This window comes from Talpa europaea (genome assembly GCF_964194135.1).
Source record: "Talpa europaea genome assembly, chromosome: 2".
Lineage (NCBI taxonomy): Eukaryota > Metazoa > Chordata > Mammalia > Eulipotyphla > Talpidae > Talpa > Talpa europaea.
Window position 1 is genome coordinate 126,891,350 of NC_140068.1, and position 24,343 is coordinate 126,915,692.

General features: G+C 48.2%; 1 protein-coding gene across 1 annotated transcript in view; it reads left to right on the top strand.

The window, feature by feature from the left end:
- Positions 1-2,202: 2,202 nt before the first annotated feature.
- Positions 2,203-24,343, top strand: part of LOC311188319 (patr class I histocompatibility antigen, A-126 alpha chain-like) — a gene marked incomplete at its 5' end in the record, with an annotated part of 38,790 nt that continues 16,649 nt past the window's right edge. The window contains 3 exons of the mRNA XM_084259437.1: positions 2,203-2,458; positions 3,487-3,762; positions 3,905-4,024. Coding sequence (XP_084115563.1) covers positions 2,203-2,458; positions 3,487-3,762; positions 3,905-4,024 — 652 coding nt within the window. The remainder of the gene's footprint in view (positions 2,459-3,486; positions 3,763-3,904; positions 4,025-24,343) is intronic.

The window sequence follows — 24,343 nt, forward strand, 5'->3', positions numbered from 1 at the left end:
TCCCTGTTAAAGAGCCATAGACATGGAAATGTCAGTAAAAGACAAGCTTGCTTCCTTAACAGGCATATCTAAACAAGGACTGGCAGCCTGCTAGGCTGGTTGTTCTCCTGGGCCAGTCTCAAAGATCTGCCTCCTTCCCCTTTTCCTGTGTCAAGAATTTGTATGCTAACTAACTAATGTTATCAATGAATTATGCAGTGCCATTTGCTGTCAAATTGGTTATTCAGTAATTGATCAAACAGCATTTGCAGTTTTACTTTTAAATGTATATTTTAACAATGGTAGAAACTAGCCATAAACAAATGAGACTCTAGCAGGAGTCAGCTAAAGAGATTCCTGACTTTTCAGGAATCTGCCTCATGCCTGGACCTTTGTCAGACTGTTAGGGGGAAAGGATGTCCTGAGCTAATTCCATACAGGCTTTGTGGACTCCACCCCCACTCCAGACCAAAGGCATCAGGACATTGGGAAAGACAAATCCTGTCACCACCAAAGGGAAGGTGGCAGGGACCTGAGGGTGGAGTTAATCAGCCAGGGTTGGTATAAAAAACCAAACACATGGGCCTGTGGGTGCTCACTATCACTTGCCTCCTGGCTTCAGGGCTCCTGGCACGCGGCCAGCTCTCAGAGTGCCATTGGTAGGGCGCATTTAAAACTTTGTCTCCCATTTTTCTCCCTGAGCTGTACATTTCCTCATCTACCCTTCCCTTGTAAATAAACCTTTTATTAACCTTTCGTGTGTGCCTGCAGTAGAGTATTGATAAGTCCTTTTAAGCGCTCGGGTGAGGACCCACAGTCAGGCACCCTGTTTTGTATCCGGGCTGCCCTATAACAAGAAGACAGGAGTAGCATGGCTCCCAGCATAATAACATCTTTTGAAAGGTTTTATTCTAGTAAAGTAAATATTTAAGCTATAACCCACATGAAAAAATTATACATGGGATCCGTAGTGATTTATGAGACTGTAGAGACATGCTGAAAGAAAAATGTTTGAGAATCACTGACCCAATTCCTGGGCCTGGATTCAGGGAGGCAATAGTGTGACAAAGGTCTTGGTGCAGGAGAGGAGGGTCTCGGGGTGTGGCTCTCAAGGTCTCAGTCCCCAGAGCGCTGTTCCGGACTGGAAGTTGACTGTTGGGGTTTCCTCATCTCCCCAGTTTCACTTCTCACAACCTGGGCGGGTCCTCCTTCCTGGATACTGGTGAGTCACCCCAGGGCTCACTCCCCATTGCCTGGAGGTCTCCAGAGCAGCCAATCAGCAGCCCCGAGGCTCCAGTTCCAAAGCCCCCACCCACCCTCTGGGACTCCGTGGAGGCGCGTCCTGGGGGATGGGGGGCGCAGCCCTCCTGCTGCTGCTCGCGGTGGCCGCGGCCCGGAGGGAGACCCGGGCGGGTGAGTGCGGGTCGGGAGGGGACAGGGCGCTCCCAGAGGCGGGAGCGAGAGCGCGGGCGGGGGTGGGAAAGGCGCGACCTCGCCGCCGCCCTAGTTGTCCCCCCACCTCGGCCCCGCCCCGTCCTGGCCCCTTTCCGTCCCCCCGAGACCCCAGCCTCCTCTGGCCCCCCGAGTCCCGGCCATGTTCATCCCGCAGCCGCTTTTCACTCTCGCTCGTCTTTCACCCACTTTCTGTCTCGTGGGCGCCCCCTGGGACTCGAGCCCCCGAAGGGGAGAATAGCCTGGGTCTCCCCTCCCGCCCCCAGGCCCCCACTCCATAAGGATTTTCCACACCACGATGTCCCGACCCGGCCCCGGGGAGCCCCGCTTCATCTCCGTGGTCTACGTGGACGACACGCAGTTCCGGCGGTTCGACAGCGACTCTCCGGGCCGGAGCTTGGAGCCTCGGGCGCCCTGGGCAGAGCAGGTGGAGCAGGAGAAGCAGGAGGAGTGGGACGAGGACGCGCGGATCCTAAGGGAGCGCGCACTGTGGTACCGAGCGCGACTGGACGCCCTGCGCGGCCTCTACAACCGGAGCGAGACCGGTGAGCTGGCGCGGGTCCGGGCCGGGTCAGCACCTCCATCCCCACGGACAGGGCGGGGGTGTCGCTCAGGATCTCCCCCTCCACGCTTCTCTGCAATTGCCCGGGAACAGCCCGCGGGACTTTCACCCCGTTTCATTCCATTTAGTTTATTCAGGGCGGGAGGGGGCGCGGGCGGGGTGACCACGGGGTGACACTGGCGGGGACAGGGTCTCACACCTTCCAGATGATGTCTGGCTGTGACGTGGGGCCCGACTGGCGAGTCCTCCGCGGGTACAGTCAGTTCGCCTACGATGGCGCCGATTACCTGGCCCTGAACCCGGACCTGCGCTCCTGGACTGCAGCGGACATGGCCGCTCAGATCTCCCGGCGAGAGTGGGAGGCCCTGGGTGAGGCAGAGAGATTCAGAAACTATTTGGAGTACTGGTACTTGAGGTGGCTGCGCACATGCCTGGAGTACGGGAAGGAGACTCTGCAGCGCACGGGTAAGAGGGGCCTGGAGGCCTCCCGGTCCCCCCCTGCCTGGAGTCACTGCGGGAAATGAGTCCTCTCTCTAGTCCCGAGAGGGGGACTCCCCTGGGTTTCATGTTCTGCACGAGAGAGACCCCCAGAGACTCCGGCTTCTCCTGAAGGACAGTGAAGGGATCCCGTCTCTCCTGAGAAAGACAGACAGTCCCTGACATCACACGTCACCGGGTCCTTTTGACCAGGGGCCTGTTTGAGAACCACGAGTTTCTCTCTCAGTCTGTTTCTGGTCTGAGAACATTTTCAGTTATGTGATTCCTGCTTTTCTGTGTCATTCACCTTCCACCCAGGTCAGGAATAAAAAGTCTGTGTTCTACTCCCTCTGCTTCATCCTACCCTGGGTTTCCTTCCTCATTCTAGTACTATCTAAGAAATAGGAGACTCTCACAGATTCCCCAGATTAGCCTGTTTTTTACATTTTTATGCTTCTAGCTGTTACAGGGCAAACCCTGATAAAAAATGGGGTTTCCTGACTGTGGGTCCTCACCTGTGTGCTTAAAGGTGACGTATGAATGCTAAACTGCAGACACACATAAAAGGTTGATAAAAGGTTTATTTACACGGTAAGAGGAAATGGGAAATGAATAACTCAGGGAGAAAAAGAGGGAGATAAGTTTGTAAATACGTCCTACCCGTTCCGCTGACCTGGAATCCCAGTGACCCACAGAGGTGGCGAAAACCTAGCACGCCTCGTGGCCAAGCCAGAGACTCCTGGCCACATGACCAGTTAAATACCCAAATGGAGAGCCCAGTTGCTTAACTCCACCCTCGGGTCCTCCCAACCTTCCCTTTGGTGATATGGGATTTGTAGTTCCCAGTGTTGTGGGGGTGGAGTCCACAAACCCTGTATGGAGTTTGCTCAGGACATCCTTCACCCCTGTCATTCCTGCCACGCCAGTTGTCTTGTCCATTGTGAGGATGGTCTCATGAGGAGTCTTCAGTGTCCATGGAGGAAACACAAAGTGAGTTTTCTGATTTACCACCTCAGAACCCCCAAGGACACGTGTGACCCACCACCCCACCTCTGAGTATGCGGTCACCCTGAGGTGCTGGGCCCTGGGCTTCTACCCTGCGGACATCACCCTGACCTGGCAGCGAGATGGGGAGGACCTCACCCAGGAGATGGAGCTGGTGGAGACCAGGCCTGGAGGAGATGGAACCTTCCAGAAGTGGGCAGCTGTGGTGGTGCCTTCTGGAGAGGAGCAGAGATACACGTGCCACGTGCAGCATGAAGGCCTGCTGGAGCCCCAAGTCCTGAGATGGGGTAAGGAGGAGGATGTGGGCAGTGATGTTGTTCTCAGGGCCATCAGGAGCCCTTCTGGAGCCCTTCTGGAGCCCTTCTGGAGCCCTTCAGAGGGTCAGGATAAGGTCTGGAGCTCAGGGTATGATCTTCCCTTCCCTACCAGTGCCCCCTCCTCAGTCCTCCATCCTCACCGTGAGCATCATTGCTGGCCTGGTTCTCCTTGTTGCTGTGCTCACTGGAGCTGCAGTGGCTGCAGCTGTGATGTGGAGGAAGAAGCACTCAGGTAGGGAAGGGAGTGGAGGATCTTGTCCACTGGGGGCTTTCATATCCCAGGGAGAACTTGCCCTGCCTGGTTAATGGGAAGTACCATCCACACACATGTGTGTTGCCCAGAGGGCATTTGGTCCAGTCCCCCCTACCTCCTTTCTTCATTTTTCTCAGTCCTGACCTGGGTCTTTAGTCCCAGTTCTGAAAACTTCCTGTTGTGCAGGATTAAAAGATTCCTTTAGGTCTTCTGACCTGACTGCTCCCTGGTCTCCCATGATGCTTCTTCCCACAGTAGGACAAGGAGGACGCTACACTGAGGCCGCAGGTAAGTGTGGATCTGGGGTTTGATCCCTGAGCCCCTGGGGACAGTGTAGATGGACTCCATGGGGGAGTTACCCTCATCAGTCCTTCCTGTGGTCTCATCTCTGACCAGGTTCTGTTTTGTTCTCAACCAGGCAGCGACAGTGCCTATGGCTCTGATGTGTCTCTCAGCCCCTAAGGATCTTTTACAATGAACCTGATGAGGCTCCTGTTGTGCGCACCCTGGGCAGCAGGGTGATGGTGTCACTGTTGTTCTTAACTGTGATATTGAGCATTTGTTCATATATTTATTTTTCTATGTCTACATAAGTTGCTATGTCTATAAATAATAATAAATAAAATATAATAAATAAAAAAATTTATTTATTCATGCATACAAGAAATGGGGTACAGGCCAGATGCACGGGAGGTGATAATATTCACCAGAGACAGAGTGGGGAACAGAACAAGCAGACTGATGAAATACACTGCTGAGGGGAGCAGCGGGTGAGACAGGAGAGGTCTGCCGCGCCATGTGGGATTCTTGCCTGCTGGCCAGGATCTAACCTACACTGCAGAGGCTGCGGACAGCCTCACAGTGCTGCCCTCAACCACCAGCGCCACCAAGGGAGGCCTGGAAGTCAATTTTTTTTTTTGCTATATTTATAACACTGTTTTTTTGTCCTTATTAAAATTGGGTTATATCTTGCTGATCATTGAGTTTTAAGCATTATTTGTAAATTCTTGATACAGTGCTTTATCAGTTTTGTAATATGCAAATGTTTCCCCCCACTCTGTGACTGAACTCCTTTACTGACGGGAAAGCAAGCATTATTGTCCAGACAGAAGCATGGATATATTTTTTTAGAAAAGAAAAGATAAATTTCTAATTGGTTTTGAGCAGATACTGGCTGACTGGGATGTTGGGGGATGGAAGGGAATGACTGACTTATGCGTATCCTTGAGTGTTATTTAAATGTTCTTGCATGAGCGTGAAATATGCTTTCAAAACTAAATTACACTTCATTCCTCAATTTATAAAACTCTTCACACATCATGTCCAAATCACGTATTAAGATCAGACTGGCATGTGGGCTACAAGTGAGGGACCCGCACATCATAGTTGCACAGTCATGGTTTCTCTCAGGGGTCACCCTGGTGTTGTTCGTTCTGTGGGTGTTGGACCTGTGTCCATCATGAGAATATCATGCAGAGTATTTTCACTGTCCCTAATGTCTTCTGTGCTCCAAGGAAGCAAAAGCAAAAAAGAAACCAATGGAATCACATGAGATTAAAAAGCTTCTATATAGTGGGGGAAACTCATTAAAATGAAAAGACAATATCAAGTTGCAGAAAATATTTGCACATCATCAATCCAAAAAGGAGTTTGCTGCAGGAGGCCTTGTTGCTCCAGCCAGATAGGATACTGACAAGCAGCTAAGAGAAAAGGCCTCACACTGTGGGGCTGAAGATCTGGCATCCCTTTGCTTTTTGTTCTTGGTCATAGAGAGAGAAAAATTTATCAGAAAGTATATTAGGCAATAAATTATATGTATCAGCATACTGTAAGTAAATAGCACGAAAAATTGTTTGTTTAGAAATTAGTTTTTTTTTTTTTTTTTTTGTCAGTCCGCTCTGCACACTCTGGTGGATTCCTCAGTCCCCACACCTCACACAGTGGACAGTGCTTGTCTCTAGCACAGATTCATTAGAGAGAGTGTCATAAACCAGAATAAAGCCAGAAAGCAAAAAGTGAAAGAAGGTAAGCTAGCCCACAAAACGAAAACTGCACGTTAGTAATAAAAAGCACATAGAATAAGACTCCAAAGGCTATACGGGGAACGACAAGCAAGCGCCAATGTGAAACAAGCCGAAAATAACAACTGCCTTTTTTTGAGAACATAAAGCCAGGGGAGAGCGCGAACGCAGTCCCCCACTACCACAAATTATGCAGTCGAGTTTCCCACATTTGGGGAAATCGCAGGGGTCAGCACATCCGGAGTGCAATGGATAAGCCTCGCCCTGGGAAAACCACCTTCGTGATCATGGTATCTCCCCTGCCAGGTAAGTATAAAATGTTATTTTTAAAAATAATCTCAATATTTCATAGGTTATAGAAGGAAAATTTTTTTCTTTTCCAGTTTTCCCAGGTATCACCATCCAGGGACTGGAGAGAGGGGTTCTGGGAGAAAAGCTGGAAACCTCACACACACGGCAGGCTCCAGAGTCTCCTCTCCTCATAGCCCTGCTGCTCTGACTCCTCACAGAGCATCTCACCCCTGGACGCCGCCCTCCAGGACCCCCAACTCTGCCCACCTCAGATCCCACCCCGACCTGGCAGCTTCACCAGAATCCGGAGCAGCGCGGCAGCGCCCCCGTGTGGCCACAGGGCTGAGCACAGGAGCCCAGAGCTGCCCTTTCTCCTGCTCAGCCTGGCCCTCCCCAGGCTCCCTGGGCCCCCAGCGGCAGGACAGGCATCTGCACACAAGGGGGCGCCCAAGTGCTGTGTCATGTCAGAAGTCCCCAAATTTTCTTAGTCCTGTGGACAAAGGACAAAAGCAGGTTTCCAGGTCATAATAGCTGATTCCCAGATTATGGGCTGATCCCCAAATATAGAGGTTCCTTCAGTCTTGGATGGATCCGTGGACTCCAGAGTCTCTGTACTTTGTTTCTGCTTCTGCTTCCAGGGGTGAAAGCGCCTCCTCCTGGGAATTAACATTCAATTCTACCCAGGAGCCCAGGTCCTCACCCAGGAAAAGGACAAGGTTCCAGGATAACGCCAAGACCCGGGGCCATCCACCATCCACGCCTTGCAGCAGGGGGGAGCAGGAGTGATCAGAGCCGGGAGAGACCCGGGGAGCTGGTGGTGGTGTGTGGTGGATCATTGGTGGAAGGGCCACACCTAAGAGGAACAATAACTATAGAAAGATGACCCACGCTGTAAGGAAATAAATAAACAAATATACATCTTTTAAAAATTTTCCATCCCTGAATGAGGGGAGGTTGAGGAGAGCCCCCAGGGCATGACTAGGAAGATGGGGAGGCTCCTGGAAATGGAGCAGAGGATGAACATGGGGACTAGGGGATGGGGCCCAAAAGGAGTGGTGGGGGCACCAGGAAGGGTGGGGCCAGGAAGGGGCAGCATCGGGGACACTGTGAGGGGAAGGTCTGTGTGGGTGACGCGGCTCTGGCTGGGGCTGGGAGAGTCTCTGTCTCCCCTGGTGGGACTGCAGAGGGGCTGGAGCTGTAACTGATTAGGGATGCACTTAGGTTCTGGGCCTTTCCTGTCCGTGCAGGGCTGGTGTGACTCACACACGCACACTCAGGCTGATGAAGGAGAGAGAGGAGGAGAGGACAGATGGTTAGGAGGAGGCCCCCATTTCCTGAGCCACAACATCCTCCCCAACTCCCCAATGCTGGGGTGGCAGGGAGATTCCTGGAATCAAGAGGAGGTGATTCAGGGAATCAAGAGGAGAAAGGCCTGTGCTGCTCTGGAGGGCCAGCCCTGGGGGCTGATTCTGGGGCTCCAGGGCCCCACTCCCTGCAGGCGGGTCAGAGTCAGCCCTGCTCACAGCTCCAGGCTGCTGACAGCCCCTCTGTGCCGTGACCCTGCAGACACCGCTCTGGGGATAGTATAAAGAAACAAAAGAGCAAAATTAATTGGGAATCTAAAAACGGTAGAAATGATTTTTTAAAATCACATATTTTGAAGGACACTTCAGAGGACATGGATTCCTTGTCTGACAGCTCATTGCAATCAGGACCTTGACCGTCACGTGAGCTACTCTGGCCTCCACTGTTTCTTGTGAGAAAACAGCCATGATCACTTTATCACCTGAGTATTTTACTGGTTTGTACCAAATCACTTCCTACTTTGCACCTAAAACAAAGATCTGGCGTCTCCACAGTCTCTGAGGGGGAGGCGGCAGGAGGGGCCTCACTCAGAAGCTCCAGCTCTGGGTCCCATGAGGCTGCGATGGGGACAAGATGTTGGCGGATCTGAACGGCCGTGATCAGCGTGGAAGGACCTGCCTCAGAGCTCCTGCATGTGGCTCCTGGAGAAAACCCTCAGGTCCTTGTCCTGTGGGCGTCCCCTTAGCTGAGCGTCCACCATGTGCAGGGAGTCACCCCAGAGAGGGACCAGGAGGGGAGCCCGGGCGGGAATTCTCAGCCCCTGTGAGCCTGACTCTGTGAAGTGGCACGTCCCTTCTGCTTCATTCTCCTCAGGAGGAAGAGCCAGGGAGTCAGACACACTCACGGGGGGCACTGTCTCCCCTCCTGTGTATCCCAGAATTGGAGGAAAATTGAAAACCAACACAGTAGACCTTCTGGACACTCAATATTTCCATTCTGCCCACATGAAAAATAAGCTGCCTCCCACCCAAAGCCCCTAAAAGTCTCTCCCATCACAGAAGCAGCGTGACGTCAGCATCTCATCGTGTGACTCAGAACCACGCAGATGAGTCGCCTTGAGAGCATTTGTGCAGTGAAATTGTCTGTGCTCAGCTCCTCGTGGTCTACAGCTGTTTTCCCATAAGTCTCTGGTGAATCCTCTTATCCCCATGCTTCAAGCCTATACTCTAGTTCTTCTATGCAGAAAGAATAAAAAAATTGGGGATATTGAATTGAAGTTAATCAATAGGGTTTTGTAAATGAGCAATATTTATCAAATCATCCATATGTCATTACATAAGTATAATCAAGAAATCATTATTAATGTCTATATCAGTCCATGCTAGGACATCCATTTATAAGAACATAAGTTTTAGGAGGAAGATATTAAGATTAGAGATGTAATGGGATATCCAGGGCTACAATTCATTAAATAGCCTCACCCAGGAGCGCCCAATGAGACAGCGAGGAGTGGTAAGAGTTGCAGGCAGTGCACTGATGACTTAATTTGAATGGTGGCAATGTTGACCTCCCTCCATTATGGCTGTGAAATAGACTCCTGGCAGTGGTTTGTGACTTTCTGAATGATTCAGTGCTGAGAAGGAGCAAGATGAGAAGGTGAACATCAAAGGAAGTTAGGAAATGAGGCATTTTTGTCCATGGGAGTGGACACAGGGTGTAAGATCGTTGTGTCTCATGTGAGTTCTCACCTCAGAGAGCACCTACCACAGATAATGTCCCCTTTGTGTGGATAACAGTCAGCCTGTCTCCTTGGTCACCCCAGGGCTGATTCAACTGTCCCTGAAAGTCATAGAAATAGAGATCAAAGCTGATTTGATCATACCTGAGTCCAGTAGCATGAGTTTCTTTCTCATCATGGGTGATTCATCAGTCACTGTCACTCACGAATGCTCAGATTTTCAGTCAAAGAAATCACAGCCAAGCTCTTGCTGTGATAACATCACTTAAGTAGACCAGACAGCTACATGGTAACAGATGGATTTCTTCACCCAGTTTACCCTGTTATGGAGAGTGATTTGTTCTCAAGAATTGACATCCATTCGGATGTAAGATTCCCTTCCCTGACTGCCAGCATCTCCATTCAAGAGCCAACAGATTGCCTGATTCAACAGCATAGAGCCTATATAACATTGCCTCTGAATAGGGGCACATTTTATGGTGAAATAAGTATGATATTGGCAGCGTGTCTGCAGGAATCACTGATTCTACCACACAGCATGTCACTTGGAAGTTGACAGCATAATTGAAGGATGAGAGACATTAAAAACTTTTAACATTTTATCTTGGGCAAAACACTCTGAGATGGTGGAAGGCAGCTTTCAACATGTTATACACATTGAAGTAATGGCCAATATATAATCTGTATTCCAATATTGAGAAAGCATGGATCCTGCAACTAAGAGGTGAAGAAGGATCAGCCACTCTCACCATTACTCCTAATGATGCACTGGAGGAATTTATACTTCTCACCCCACACCTTCACCCTATTAGTTTAGAGGCTCTCCAGGGACATGAGGTGGGAGGTTGGGAGGCATATTTGTACCAGCAAGGTTCTGCTGGATTTGATGTTATATCTACTGCCTAAGCATTTATATTCCTTGAGCCAGTGAGCCATAATGAACTCTATTGTTATTGTTTCCAGAATAATTGACCCTGATTACTATGAGGAGCTAGGGTTGCTGCTGCACAATGGAGTAAGAAAGGAGCACGTGTAGAAACTCTGGAGAACTGGGGCTTCTGGGCAAGTAGAAATACAAAGAGGCCATGCAGCAACCATGTCCTGATGGGGGTGAGGGACTCAGCCTCCCACTCTGCAGGGATGAAGAATGTAGGTTTGCTCCAGGGGGAGGGGAATCTGGAATGGCTGTGTGGGAAGGAGACAAAGCACATTAATAATGGTGTTGTGACCAAATGCATCTGTGGAGGCTTGGCCCATTAACTGAGTCTTTTGTAGAGCTTGTCACTGGCCACCACATCAAAGACCCTGTGACTGACTGGACTCCACAGAGCCCATGAAAAGATCTCAGTGGTGTAAGGAGTAGACTGTATTGGACATTTCTCAGTCCTCATGTCTTCTATCCCTTCAGTTCACCTTTTTACTGCTATAGTTTATTGTTTCATAGTAAGCAGTTTCATGCAGGTATCAACTTCCACCACCTTAGTCCAGTTGCACCTTATTTGTCAGGGAGATTGAACCCCAGTTGCCCATGGCAGTACCCAGGTCAGTAAAGCTCCCTGGTATCAACTTTTCTTCCACTCCCTGCTTTATGCTTCCTGTTCCCACAGTAATGAACCCAAATAAACTATTTGCATGCAAAATCTCAAGTTTTTTTTCTGGCTAAGATATGTGTGTTACTTGGGGAAAATGGAGATGGAGATAAAGCTGCTGAGATGGGTGTGGAAAGGTATCCACAGGAAAATTATCATTTATGCTAAATGCTGTTCATTAAAAACACATAGATATGTAAAGAGATGCATGCAAAAATGTCACCAAAATACTAATGTTTATTATTATGGTAAGATGACAAGATATTTTTTATTACATTTTTATATTTCAGAAGTTTCATATTTTATAAATGGTTTGAGTTGTTCACAATGAATGTGTGATATTTACATAATATAATTAGAGAAACACAGTAAAAATGGGAGCACAAATAATGAGACAAGGTGGTATTTCTCACTTTAGACATCTACACATAAAAGTCTTTTTTTCCTGAAGCCAGAAAGCAAACCCTTCCCTATAGAAGTAAATGGAAGTTTTACCTTGTCAAAACAAGTGTCAAGGCATGAGCAGAGCCCACTAGTTGCATAGCAAGGGCTGGACTTCAATCTGAGCTCCACTGGAACCTCTTGCTATCTTCACACACCATCCTCCAACCTTGCTGAAATCACATAACTCCAACTCCCACTTGGAGAAAAAGAAAAAAAAATGTCCTAAACTCTTAGGCATTTGGTATTTCCTCAAAATTCTTACTTATGAGAGATAACAAGAGGAATTAAATTGGCTTATGTGTTCCAAAGGCTGATTTGGGCCCTATGAGGAATGATGCCGTTTATTCAGAATTTTCTTTCCGTCACTATCCCTCCCCCTGATCTACTGTTTCAAGTCTTTCATTTATAATTGTCCTTAATGTAGTTTGGTTCAGTTCCTAACCAGAACGTGCAGTGGGAAGGAATTGAGACAGTGTTTTTGAGAGGTGGGGGAAGTGATTGAAGCCCTTTTATGAATTAGGATTTGAATTTTGGAAAATATAGGCAACTTTCTATTTCTTTTTAAAGATTTATTTATTTATATAAGAACTGGAGTATAGTCAGAGGCTTGGGAGGGTGAAAGAAATCACCAGAGACAGAGTGGGGAGCAGAACAGGCAGACAGACAGAAGACACTGCTGAGGGGAGCAGCGGGAGAGGCAGGAGAGGTGTGCCATGCCACGTGGGTTTCTCCCTGGGCGGCCGGGAATCGAACCCACACTGCAGAGGCTGCGGACAGCTTCACAGCGCAGTGCTCCGCCCGCTGCACCACCAGGGAGGCCCGCAACTTTCTATTTCAAAGAGTCAGTTATCACAGCCCTCACAGAGGAAATCTTCAGGGTGAAGATTCTAAGTATGAAGGATTTTGAAATGTGTACTGGAATGAAGAAGGTTGGGAAAATCAGTTCCAAAATCATCAGGTGACAGCAGCTTCAAATATCAGTAAATTCTGACTTGAGAATTGAAGAAAATTTCCCACTGGGAAAAAAATGGAATGAAAGTTGATACCTGGCACTTGATTCTACAATCCAGAAGAAAGAAAAGGCAAACTTCCTGCAAACATCAGTTTAGGGACTGAAACACACCAGAGGCGTCGTTTTCCAACATCACGATGGATGTTTTTACCACCCAGTGGCGATTAAACAAACTTATGAACACCCTTTTAAGTTCAATTATTCTCTATTGGAAACCATAACTTATAAGTCAAACTGTCAGGTCATCCCCAAACGCCGGGTTTTCCTTAAACCTCAGGTTCTCACCATCCCCCATTCCACATGGCTCCTTAGAGGGAGCAAAGAATAAAGTTTTGCCTTACCCTAGGCCTTAGCCTTCCTTTACCTTGTCAGTAAGATGTTCTCAAGGCATGGTGCTGTTTTGAGAAGGCAGTGGGTGGGGCGTTCTGAGCTCGGGTGCCTGAATGTCTTAGGAGGCCTGTCTTTAGGATAAATGCCAGGTTTGGGATGAGCTAGCCACCCAGATGGTGGAGGCTTCGATTTTCGTAATATTTTAATGTCATTTAGATATCCAAGCACTCCAGGAAGCTTCTAGGGAGCAGGCAATGTCCTCTTGGGGAGACAATTAAGACACAGAACCTCACTCTGGATGCGGCTCCCCCTTGTGTGCATAGCCCTGTCCCTCTGGGAGCTCCATGAGAAGCTGGGGAGACCTAATTATGTTTCAAGTTCCTTCCCACAAAGGCCCTAGGAGCCCTCAGGATCAAGCACTCCCTGCGCTGGGTCCCGAGCTGTCTGCACACGTGCTCGGGGGCTCACTCCCCACATGATCCCCAGGAGGGAAGACATGACAGAGCAGGTCTCCCTCCCCCGTGACATGAGTCCTCTGCTCACTAGAGGAGGCAGCAGAGGCCCCTGAGGAGACACTCGGGGACTCTCCTTGGGCCGGGCTGTGAGGGAAGGGCCTGCATGGACACCACCACCTTTCCCTGACACTTTCCCTCCAGGGAGGAATTTTTTAAATTCGACTTATCAATAGTAGGACGGCCTGGGCTGGTAGTGAGGCAGCTGTCACTAGGATGACCCAACCTCACTCTGGATGTTTCCAGTGGATGTGACCACACTGAGTTCCCAGACTCCTCAGCTCAGAGACCCTTCCCCACTGCGGCTGCCACAGCAGGGGGGCCCTGGGCTGGTAAGAGCCCTGCATCCCCTGCTGTGTTTCCTGGGCTGGGCTTTTGAGTCTCACTCCCCACAGTCATTAATTGCTCTGGGATCATGATATCTGGCAACTTCCAGGGTGTCATGGGTTAAACTGAATAATCCATGTTTGTCGTATTTTCATTTTTGGCTTTTTTTCCTTTTTTTTTTTTTTTTTTTGTTTGCATCATGAAAACTCAATTCCACACTTTCTCCCTCTCCCAGGTTTTTTTTCTGATTGCACAGCACTGTTACAGCAACAACAAAAATAAAAGAGCATTTACAGTAAAAAATCTTACTTCTAATCACTTGCAAATACAATAATAATACTTACCTTTCTGTGCTCTCCTCCAGTGTAGCCATGAATACAAGGGGATTCATCCTGAACACTATAGTGGGGAGGGAGGTGCGGGATCCAGCCTGGGTTTCTCTGAGATCCTCTCCCTGCTGCCCATGGAGGGGTATATCTGGGGAGATGGGGGAGCCCAGAATGAGAAAGAAACCTAAGTTCACCCACCTAACGTTACACCTTCCTCCAGGAGCTGAGGGAGACCCTGCTCCATCTCTCCCTCCCTTCCTGGACTGTGTACAAAGGCTCAGCTCAGGAACTGGGGTGACCTGGGCTAATCCTGCCCCTGGGCCAGGCCAGCAGGGCACACACTCCTCCCTCCCCCTGTGTGGCTCCCTCCAGCTCTGGTCTAGAGAGAAAGTAGCTGCAGCCCATGGTGCTCCCTGACTCTGAGGCCAGTGGGTTTTCTATGGTGACTCCAAAGGAGAAAAAAATTGGGGTTTGGGGGAGGGAGCTGTCAGGGTGAAGGTGCCACCATATTGCAGGCGGGGCCTGGAGGAGGGTCCTGCCCAGCTCCTTACACCTCAAGCCAACCATGAGATATTTCTAAACCTCCTCCTCTTCTTCAGGTCTAATGCTTCTTCAGTCCTGTTCAAAAACTGCTCCTCCATGGAACTATATTTACTGAGGTGTTGTTCTGACACTCTCTACTCTGTGTGTGATTTGAATTAATTTATTCTGGAGCTTGATGTTAATTGACTTCCCATCAACTTATGTTGTGTATCCTGTCTCTGCTGTTACACACACACACACACACACACACACACACACACACTCCCCTCTCCTTGGGAACCAGATCCTCGCTCAGCACTGGGGTTACTCTGACCCTCTGTCTCTGGTCCCCTCAGAGCCGCCCTCTCTGCAGTGTCTCTACTCAGCGGGGTCTGAGCAGCCCCAGGAGTCCCTGCACCTCCTGCCTCTGACCTTGTGGGAAACCAGCCCCTCAGCCTGCATGACAGTGAGGAGGCGAAGGCAAAGTCCTGAGGCCGGTGATTGATGGAGAGGACAAGTTACTTTTTTTCTTTTGCTTAAGAACTTTTCTTTTTCCCCTCGTTGTATTACTGAGTTGAGGTAACATTGATTTACAAACTGCATGTGTGCAGAGGCACAGGGTCACCCTCTTCAGATGTTCATTATCACTTCCCACCCACCTAAGGGCCCCCATAGTCCTCCACCACAGTCCATTGGACCCTCTTCCTACCTTGTTTCCTGCTCTCACCCCACCCCATAGCTTCAATTTTGCACTCATATTTCTAGAGTTTGTTTTGGTTTAGTCTCATCTGTGCCTGCTTTGTCTCCTTATATTCCACATATGAATGAAATCATCCAGTATTTAACTTTCTCTTTCAAATTTTTTCACTTAGCGTCATCCCATCCACCTCTATCCATGTTGTTGCAAATTCAATATTTCATCTTCTTCACGGCTGGGTAGTATTCCACGGGGTATAAAGCTTGTGTTCTTTATCCCCTCCTCTGCCGTTGGGCACTTAGGTTGTGTCCATAGCTTGGTTATGGTGGACAGCGCTGCAGTGACCATAGGAGGTGCATATTCCTCGGAATTAGTGTTTTACCTTCTTTGGATAAATACCAAGGAATGGATCCCTGACCAGGGGACAGGTCTATTTTGAATATTTTGAGGAACCTTCGTTTGTTCTCCACAGGGGCAGGACTGTACCATGTGCTCTCCATAGAAAAGGGAGGTTCCAGGTGTCCTGCCCTGCCCGAGGAAAGGTGGGGCTGAGCAGGGAGGAGAAGCTAAGGAAGAGGAGGAAGACGTGGAGCAAGATGGGGAGAGGAGACTGGAGGAGGCGCATGGAGCAGAGAGACATTCAAAGAAGAAGCCACTCTCGCTGCTCAGGCTTGGACTTGTGCCAGGGAGTTGGGGACATGGAAAGAGACACGTGAAAGAGACAAAGACGTGCATGAGAGACTCAAGGGGAGGCTGACAATGGCCGCTGTTATCTTGTTGTGGATTTTGACTTTGCTCTTTTCCTTCCAGACTTGCCTGGCCCCTCCTGCGCCTTTCCCATGGGTCTCTACAGTAGGTGCCTTAGCCTTGTGGCAGGCCTCCGGGCCTCAGCGGGCCTGCTTTGGGCAAGCCTGTTTGGCTGGGCCTCACCCATGAGGGGACGGGTAACTTTGGGTGCTTCACTTGGGAACTATTCTAACTATATTCTTTCTCTTCTCTTTTGCTATTGCACACTCATTCTCCATTGAACACTAATTTGTATTAATTTTCTTTTCTAATGAAGGTGTTATGCATTAGAGTATGTTTTTTCTTTATGCAGCTGATGACACAACTCATGTCAAGTGCGCAGGTTTGAGGGGCCAGGGAACCCCTCATTCTGCTGGCTAACAGGACCAGTCTCCATTCTGACCCACCATGTACCAGAGTTCCTTTTTCTCCACACTCTTCAGTGGGTCATTCTCACAAGTGTAAGGTGGTATCTGGGTAACACTGCCTTAGGCTGGCATTGAAGGTTAACACCATCAGTGATGAGTCAGGTGGACATGATGAGCACTCACGTGTTGAGTGGACAATGGCCCTGCACCCCTGGGGTCTGCTTCCATAAACCCAGTGTCCCAATGAAAAAAAAAAAAAAAACCTAAGTTGAGGGACAATAGTCCTGAGTAGTTTTCCTTGATGGAGGCTAAGAGTAGAAAATTTAGGGTGGAGGGGTCACATGACCAGAAACTAGAGGTGGGGGTAGAAGTGATTATTTGCACAGTTATTAAACAAACTATAGAAATGAAAATCGCTTCGGGCCAACTGCCATAGCAAGTATCAGATGCTACAGGAAGTATAAGGAGGCGCAGACCAGAGCTGGGATGTGGGGATGGAGCCATTGCAGAGACTCGCTGCTCCTGACAAATCAGCCTAGTCACACCATAGAAGTAATTAATTTAACAACAGATGACAATCCCACAAAGGAATGAGCCCTCCCAACTAGAACACTACCTCAGTGCGCTTTCTGCCCCAGGAAGACGCAGCTCTGCTCCCAAGGCTCTGCCTGGGGCCTGCAGGCTTCTCCTCACACACCCGCTCACTCCAGGGGCAGCTCCTCCTGCCTGCTGGTGTCTGCACAAGCATCGTCTTCTTTTTTCCGTGTTTGTGTGTGTGTGTGTGTGCCCACACGCCACTGAAAGGAGGCCTCTGGTGACGCTTTTCTTAGAGGTGACCCAAGAACCCCCATCTGTGACCCCAACACCTCTCCCAAACATCACTCACCAGTGTCAATGTTATAAAAACAAGGAAAGTCTGAGAAACTGTCATCCAGGCAAACTGGATGGGATTATGGAGCATCAAAAGGACAGTAGCAAAAATTAATGAAAGTATGACGTTTAGTAATTATGTCAACATTGCTGCATTAGTTGTAAAAAAATAAAAGTATTCATGTAGGATGTTAACAAAATGGAAATGGTGTGGGATAAACAAGACCTGTACTGCCTTTGCAACTTTTCTATAAATCTAGCAGTATTCTTTAAATGTTATTTTTTAAGATCAATTTATTTTTTTATAACGATTTATTTATGCATACAAGAACTGGGGTGCAGGCCAGAAATGTGGAGGTGAGAGGACTCACCACAGATAGGGTGGGGAGCAGAACAGGCAGATGTACTGAAATGCACTGCTGAGGGGAGGAGCGGTCAAAACAGGGGAGGTCTGACGTGCCATATGGGCAGCTCCCTGGCTGGGGATCAAATTCATGCCTTAGTGGCTGCGGAGAGCTTCAAACTGCTGTGTCTTAGCTCCTTGCTCTGCCAGGGAGGCCCTAAATATATTTTTTAAATGCCCTCAATATTGAATAGGTTGTGGAAGAAAAAAATTTTCTTTTCCAGTTCTCCCAGGTATCACCATCCAGGGACTGGAGAGAGGGGTTCTGGGAGAAAAGACGGAAACTTCACACAAGGGCAGGCTCCGGTGTCTCCTCTCCTCTGAGCTCTGCTTCTCTGACTCCTCACAGAGCATCTCTCCCCAGGACGCCGCCCCCCAGGACCCCCAACTCTGCCCACCTCAGCCCCCGTCCCGTCCTGGCGGCTCCACCAGAATCCGGAGCAGCGCGGCAGCGCCCCCGTGTGGCCACAGGGCTGAGCACAGGAGCCCAGAGCCGCCCTTTCTCCTGCTCAGCCAGGCCCTCCCCAGGCTCCCTGGGCTCCCGGCGGCAGGACAGGGATCTGCACACAAGGGGGCGCCCAAGTCCAGTGTCAGGTCAGAAGTCCTTTTTTTTTTTTTTTTTTATAAATTTTATTTTTATATTCCCCATACAATTGCCACCCCCTTATTTTGACCCCAATCCCTCCCCTCCCCTCACCCCACTCCTCACAGAGTGTCTCTGGTTCATACTTGTTTGTTGATTTTGATTTTCACTTTCTTAGAGTTATTCATTTTCCTGGTCCCTTATTTAAGTTTTCTAGATTCCTGCTATGAGTGAGGCCATGCGGTATTTTTCTTTTTCTTTCTGGCTTATTTCGCTGAGCATGATCCCTTCCAGCGCCATCCATGTTGCTGCAAATTGCATGTGTTTATCTTTTTTGAATGCTGAGTAATATTCCATGGTGTATATGTACCACATCTTCTTGATCCAGTCATCTATTTTTGGGCATTTGGGTTGTTTCCAAAGCTTAGCTATTGTAAACAGTGCTGCTATAAACTTAGGGGTGCAGGTGCCATTTGGAATTGATGTTTCTGTATCCTTTGGGTAAATACCTAGGAGTGGAATTGCTGGATCACATGGGAGCTCTATGTTTAGTAGGTCAAGAAATCTCCACACAGCTCCATAGTGGTTGGACCAGTTTGCTCTCCCACCAGCAGTGCAGGAGAGTTCCTTTTTCTCCACAACCTCCCCCAACATTTGTTGTTGCTAGTTTTTTTAATATGTACCATTCTCACTGGTGTAAGATGGTATCTCATGGTAGTTTTGATTTGCATTTCCCTCATTACAAGTGATGTTGAACATTTTTTCATGTGCCTGTTGGCCATTTGCATTTCCTCTTCAGAGAAGTTTCTTTTTACCTCTTCTGCCCATTTTTTGACTGGATTATTTTCTTTGTTGTTGTTGAGTATCATTAGCTCTTTGCAGATTTTTGTGATCAGTCCTTTATCATTAGTGTTGTGTGCAAAAATATTCTCCATTCGGTGGGATTTCTCTTTGTTTTTGTTATTGTCTCTTTTGCTGTGCTGAAGCTCTTTAATTTGATGTAGTCCCTTACTCATGGATTGGAAGAATAAACATTATTAAAATGGCCATCCCACCAAAAGCAATATACAGATTCAATGCTATTCCAATAAAATTTTCAATGTCATTCTTCAAAGAAATCGAACAATTATTGATGAGACTTATATGGAATCACCAAAAACCCCGAATAGCCAAAGCTCTTCTGAAAAAAAAAAAAAAAAAGAAGAAGGGAATGGAGGCATCACACTCCCAGATTTCAAACTATACTGCAAAGCCATAATCATCAAAACTGCATGGTATTGGAACAAGAACAGACACACAGACCAATGGAATCAAATAGAAAATCCAGAAATAAACCCACAGATTTATGGTCAACTAATCTTTGACAAAGGAGCAAAGAATATGCATTGGAGCAAAGAAATTTTGTTCAATAAATGGTGCTGGGAAAACTGGGTCACTACATGTAAAAGAATGAAGCTTGACCACTACCTCACACCATACACAAAAATCAACTCAAAATGGATTAAAGAACTAGACATAAGATCTGAAACCATAAAATACATAGAAGGAAATATAGGCGAAACACTACGTGATATGCACATCAAAGACATCTTTACAAGCACATCACCCAAAGCAGTGATAGTGAAGGCAAAGATCAGTGTCCTTATTTTTAGTTTCCAGTGGTCTCCAGGATATAACTGGTTCCTAGGTTCTGGGCAAATCCCCAAATATAAAGATTGCCTCAGTCTGTTGGGATGAAAACTTAGATTCCAGTGTCCCTGTAATTTGTTTCTGCTTCGCTTCCAAGGACGAAAGCCCCTCCTCCTGGGAATTGCCTGATATTTCCTATCCTTTGGATCAGGGGAGGGCCTAGGAGAGCCCCCAGGGCACTGGCTAGGAGGATGGGGAGGCTCCTGGAAAAGAGAGCAGAGGATGGAAATGGGGACTTTAGGGGACACAGGTGGAAAGGGGTGCAGGGGGAGCCAGAGAGGACCGGGCAGGGAAGGGGCAGCACAGGGGCCACTGAGGGGGAAGGTCGGTGTGGGTGACATGGGCTCTCACTGGGGGGCTGGAGCGTCTGTCTCACCTGGGGGGATGCAGCAGTGCTGGCCTGTAACTGCCCAGAGGACTGCGCACATCTGGGGCCTTGCCCATCCTTGCAGGGCTGGTGTCACCCACACACAGGCACATTCTGGTGATGGAGAGGACTGTAACAGGGGGTTCCCCAGGGGAGGATCCAGGCTCCTGCCCCACCCAAGGAGGGTGGAGCTGAGCAGGGAGAAGCAGCTGGAGAGGAGGCTGAGGAGGAAGGAAGCAGGATGGAGGCAGAAGGAGACCTGGGGGAGGCACATGGGGCAGAGAAGCTGCACTTGCTTCTTGGCCTTGGACTGGGTGACACAGATGTGGGTGAGAAATCCATGTGGAGGTGACAATGGCAGCTTCTATCTTGATTTTGGTTTTTCCTTTCAGACTTGTCAGCCCCGTCCACCCTTTTCTATGATCCACACCAGGAGGTGCTTTAGACTGTGACAGGCTTTCAGGCCCTGCTTTGGGCCAACCCCGTTTGGCCGAACATTTACCCACGAGGGGGTGGTGACTTTGGTGCTTGATTTGGAAACTTTATTCTTTCCTTTCTCTTTGTTGCACACTAATTGTAGTGAAGTTCCTTTCCATTAAAGGAACTTAGATGTTTTGTTTTAATGCTGCAGATGGCAGAGAGATGGGGGATATAGATGTATAAGGGAAGCCCCCAATGCAGAATATCCCCCCTCAGTGCATGAATGCTGGGGTGCCAGGGAGATTCAGGGTTCCAAGAGGAGAGCAGAGCAAGGCCTGGGCCACCCTGGAAGACCAACCCTGGAGGCTGATTCTGGGGCTCCAGGGCTCCACTCCCTGCAGGTGGGTCAGAGTCAGCCCCGCTCACATCTGCAGGAAGCCAGAGAGCCCCTCTGTGCCATGACTCTGCAGACACTGCTCGGGGATAGTGTGAAAAATAAATGAACAGCAAAATTAAATGGAATCTAAAAGCAGTAGAAATAGTTTTTACAATCACATTTATTTTGAAGGACACTTCAAGGGACATGGAATCCTGGCCTGACAGCTCATAGTTATCAGGACCTTGACTGTCACGTGAGCTAGTCTGGAGCACCTGTTTCTTTTGAGAAAATAGCCACTAATCACTTTATCGCCTTAATTTTTTTAATGGTCTGTACCAAATCACTTCATACTTTGCACCTAAAACAAAGATCTGGCATCTCCACAGTCTCTGAGGGGGAGGCAGTAGGAGGGGCCTCACTCAGAGGCTCCAGCTCCGGGTCCCACAAGGCTGCTATGGGGACGAGATATTGGCGGATCTGAAGGGCTGTGATCAGTGTGGAAGAGGGAATGCTGCCATCACATCTCATGAGCCCAACATTCCCTTGATGCCAAAAGCAGAGAAGGACATCACACAAAAAAGAAAGCTACAGACCAATCCCTGATGAACATAGATGCAAACATCCTCAACAAGACCTTAGCAAGCCAAATTCAATTATACATGAAAAAGGATCACACGTCATGACTGAGTGGGGTTTATCTCAGCAACACAAGGATGGGTCAACATTTGAAAAAAATCAATTAGATTTCCACTCACACCAGTAAAAATGTCTATTATCAAAAGTCAAGAAATAAATTCTGTGAGGAACAACGATTAAAGGTCCCTTGTGCACTATTGGCTGGATGTAACTGGTGCAGCCATTTGGGAAAACAATACGGTGGTTCTCAAAAAAATAAAAAAGAATTGCAATATGATCCAGTATTTCCACCTCTGGATATTGACCTGATGAATAAGAAAACACTTATTCAAAACGAGACAGGGCCCCTATTTTCATTGCAGTGCTATTTACAATTGCCAAAATAGGGAACAACCCAAGTTCTAAAGAACAGATGAAAGGATTAACAAAATGTGATTTACATATATCATACACACACATAATGGAATAGTACTCAGATACTGCAAAAAGAAGAAATCTCGCCATTTTCAGCAATGTGGATAGAATTTCAGGGAATTATGCTATGTCAAATTGAGAAAGACAAATACCATAGGATTGTACTCATTTGTGGAATATGAAGGGAAAAAAGCAATCAACAACCACAACAAAATGGCAGTCACCAGAGGAGACGGAGGGTAGAGGGAATATCTTGGTGAAGGATTGTGATTGGACTTTTGCTGGTGGGTGTGTGTGAAATATACAGTTGCCTGCTGAGAAGCTCTACACCTCACATCTGTGCAGTGTGTAAATTAATGTTACCTCAATTGAAAAAAGAAGAAAAAGCTTCACCCAGCCTGCTCCCCACTCAGAGCCCTCCACCTGATGAGGCCTGGGAAGACAGGACAGGACTGTACTGTCCTCAGGAGCCCCCTGAACCTCCAAAGAGCCACTTCTCACCTGTGCTGCCCCAGCTTGGTCTGAGCCCCTCCTGTCTCACCTGGAGACACACAGGCTAGTCTCTTCTGCCACCTGGGAGCTGATTCAGGCCCTGGTCTGCTCACAGCCTGCCAGGGGCGCCCCATCCCCACAGTTACCCCCAGCCTCACAGGGTGGCCCCTTCCCAGGCCTCTGACACCCACTCCTGTGTCCCTCCCTCTCCCTCTGCTCTAGCTGATCCTCACCCCCTCTGCCCTTGCACCCCTGGCACCAGCCAGCCCACCACAGGCTGTTCCCTCCATGGGAACCTCACTCCCAAACATCCCCTTCCCAGGGCTTTGCTTCCATCCCACCATCTGCACTGACCCCCTTGATGGACACAGCTGCCCCCACAACCCCCTTTCTTATTGCCCCACCTGCTCCCTGCCTGTCCCTCCTCTCAGCCCCTCTACAGGATGGGGTGGGTTTCTTGTCTTTATTATTCACTGTCTCCTGCATGAAAGCAGCTCTCTGAAGTTAGGAATGTCTCTGTTTTGTACACAGCACCAAGCACATAACATATAAATATTGGTGGAGTTAAATGAATTAGTAACTGACAAGTGTTTCTTTTTTTTAATTTTTAAAAATTTTTATTTTTTACATCATTGTTCATTTTTAAACAATAATTGCTCCCCCACCCTCGGGTGTAGTCCCCATAGAATTTCTGTCACCAATGTATCTGTGCACCAGCACCACAGACCCTTGTGCTCCTCACTTCCTCCTTCTGATCCCTCTCCCTCCTCCTCCCCTCCAGTGTGTCTCTCATTTATAATTGTCTGTTTTTGCTTTATTGTGTTTTGTACTGTTGTTATTGTTTCTTCAGAGAAGTCTGAAGTTAACCTGATTGGTTTTCCCTTATAAGGTGTCTGTTTCTTCCCCCTAAGTTAACTGACAAGTGTATGATACAAATAAATCAAAAGTAAAAAATGAGGGGATAGGTATTTTCACATTTTTGTTAGTTCACTTTTTGAAACATCATAACCCCTGACTGAGCAATTGTCATCCCTCCCCCTCTTGTTACAGCTCAGAGACTGCTCTTAACTGTGTCATCACAATAGTTTTTGGGGAGCACCCCCATCATTTATATCTATGTATCTGTCTATCTGTCTATCTATCTATCTATCTATCTATCTATCTATCTATCACATCATTCTTCATTTTTGTGGAATGTATGCTTTCTCCTCTTGTAACAGGGTAGTTCCCACGAAAAGGGGAAGTTCCAGGTTCCCTGCCCCACCCAAGGTAGGGTATTGCTGATCAGGGAGGAGCAGAAGCTGGAGGAGGAAACTGGAGAAGGAAGGAAGCAGGACAGAGAGCCAGAAGGAGACCTGGAAGAGGCACATGGAGCAGAGAGAACTGTGAAAAAACTGTGCTTGCCTTTTGGTCGTGGACTGGTTGAAACAGATGTGGGTGACTCATGGGGAGGTGGCAATGGTGTTTTTTGTCTTGATTTGATTTTGCTCTTTTCCTCCCAGACTTGTTTGGTTGTTTCTGATCCTTTTCTGTGGGTCCCCACCAGAAGGTGCTTTAGACTTGGGGCAGGCTTTCAGGCCTTGCTCGAGGCCAATCCTGTTTGGGTGAACTTTTACCCACGAGAGGGCGGGTAACTTTAGGTGCTTGATTTAAAAACTATAGTCTTTGTCTTTTCTGTATTGTTTACTAATTGTATTAAAGTTCCTTTCCATTAAAGTCTTATATGTTTTGTGTTGATGAGGCAGATGGCAGAACCTATTTAGAGCAGGCAGGT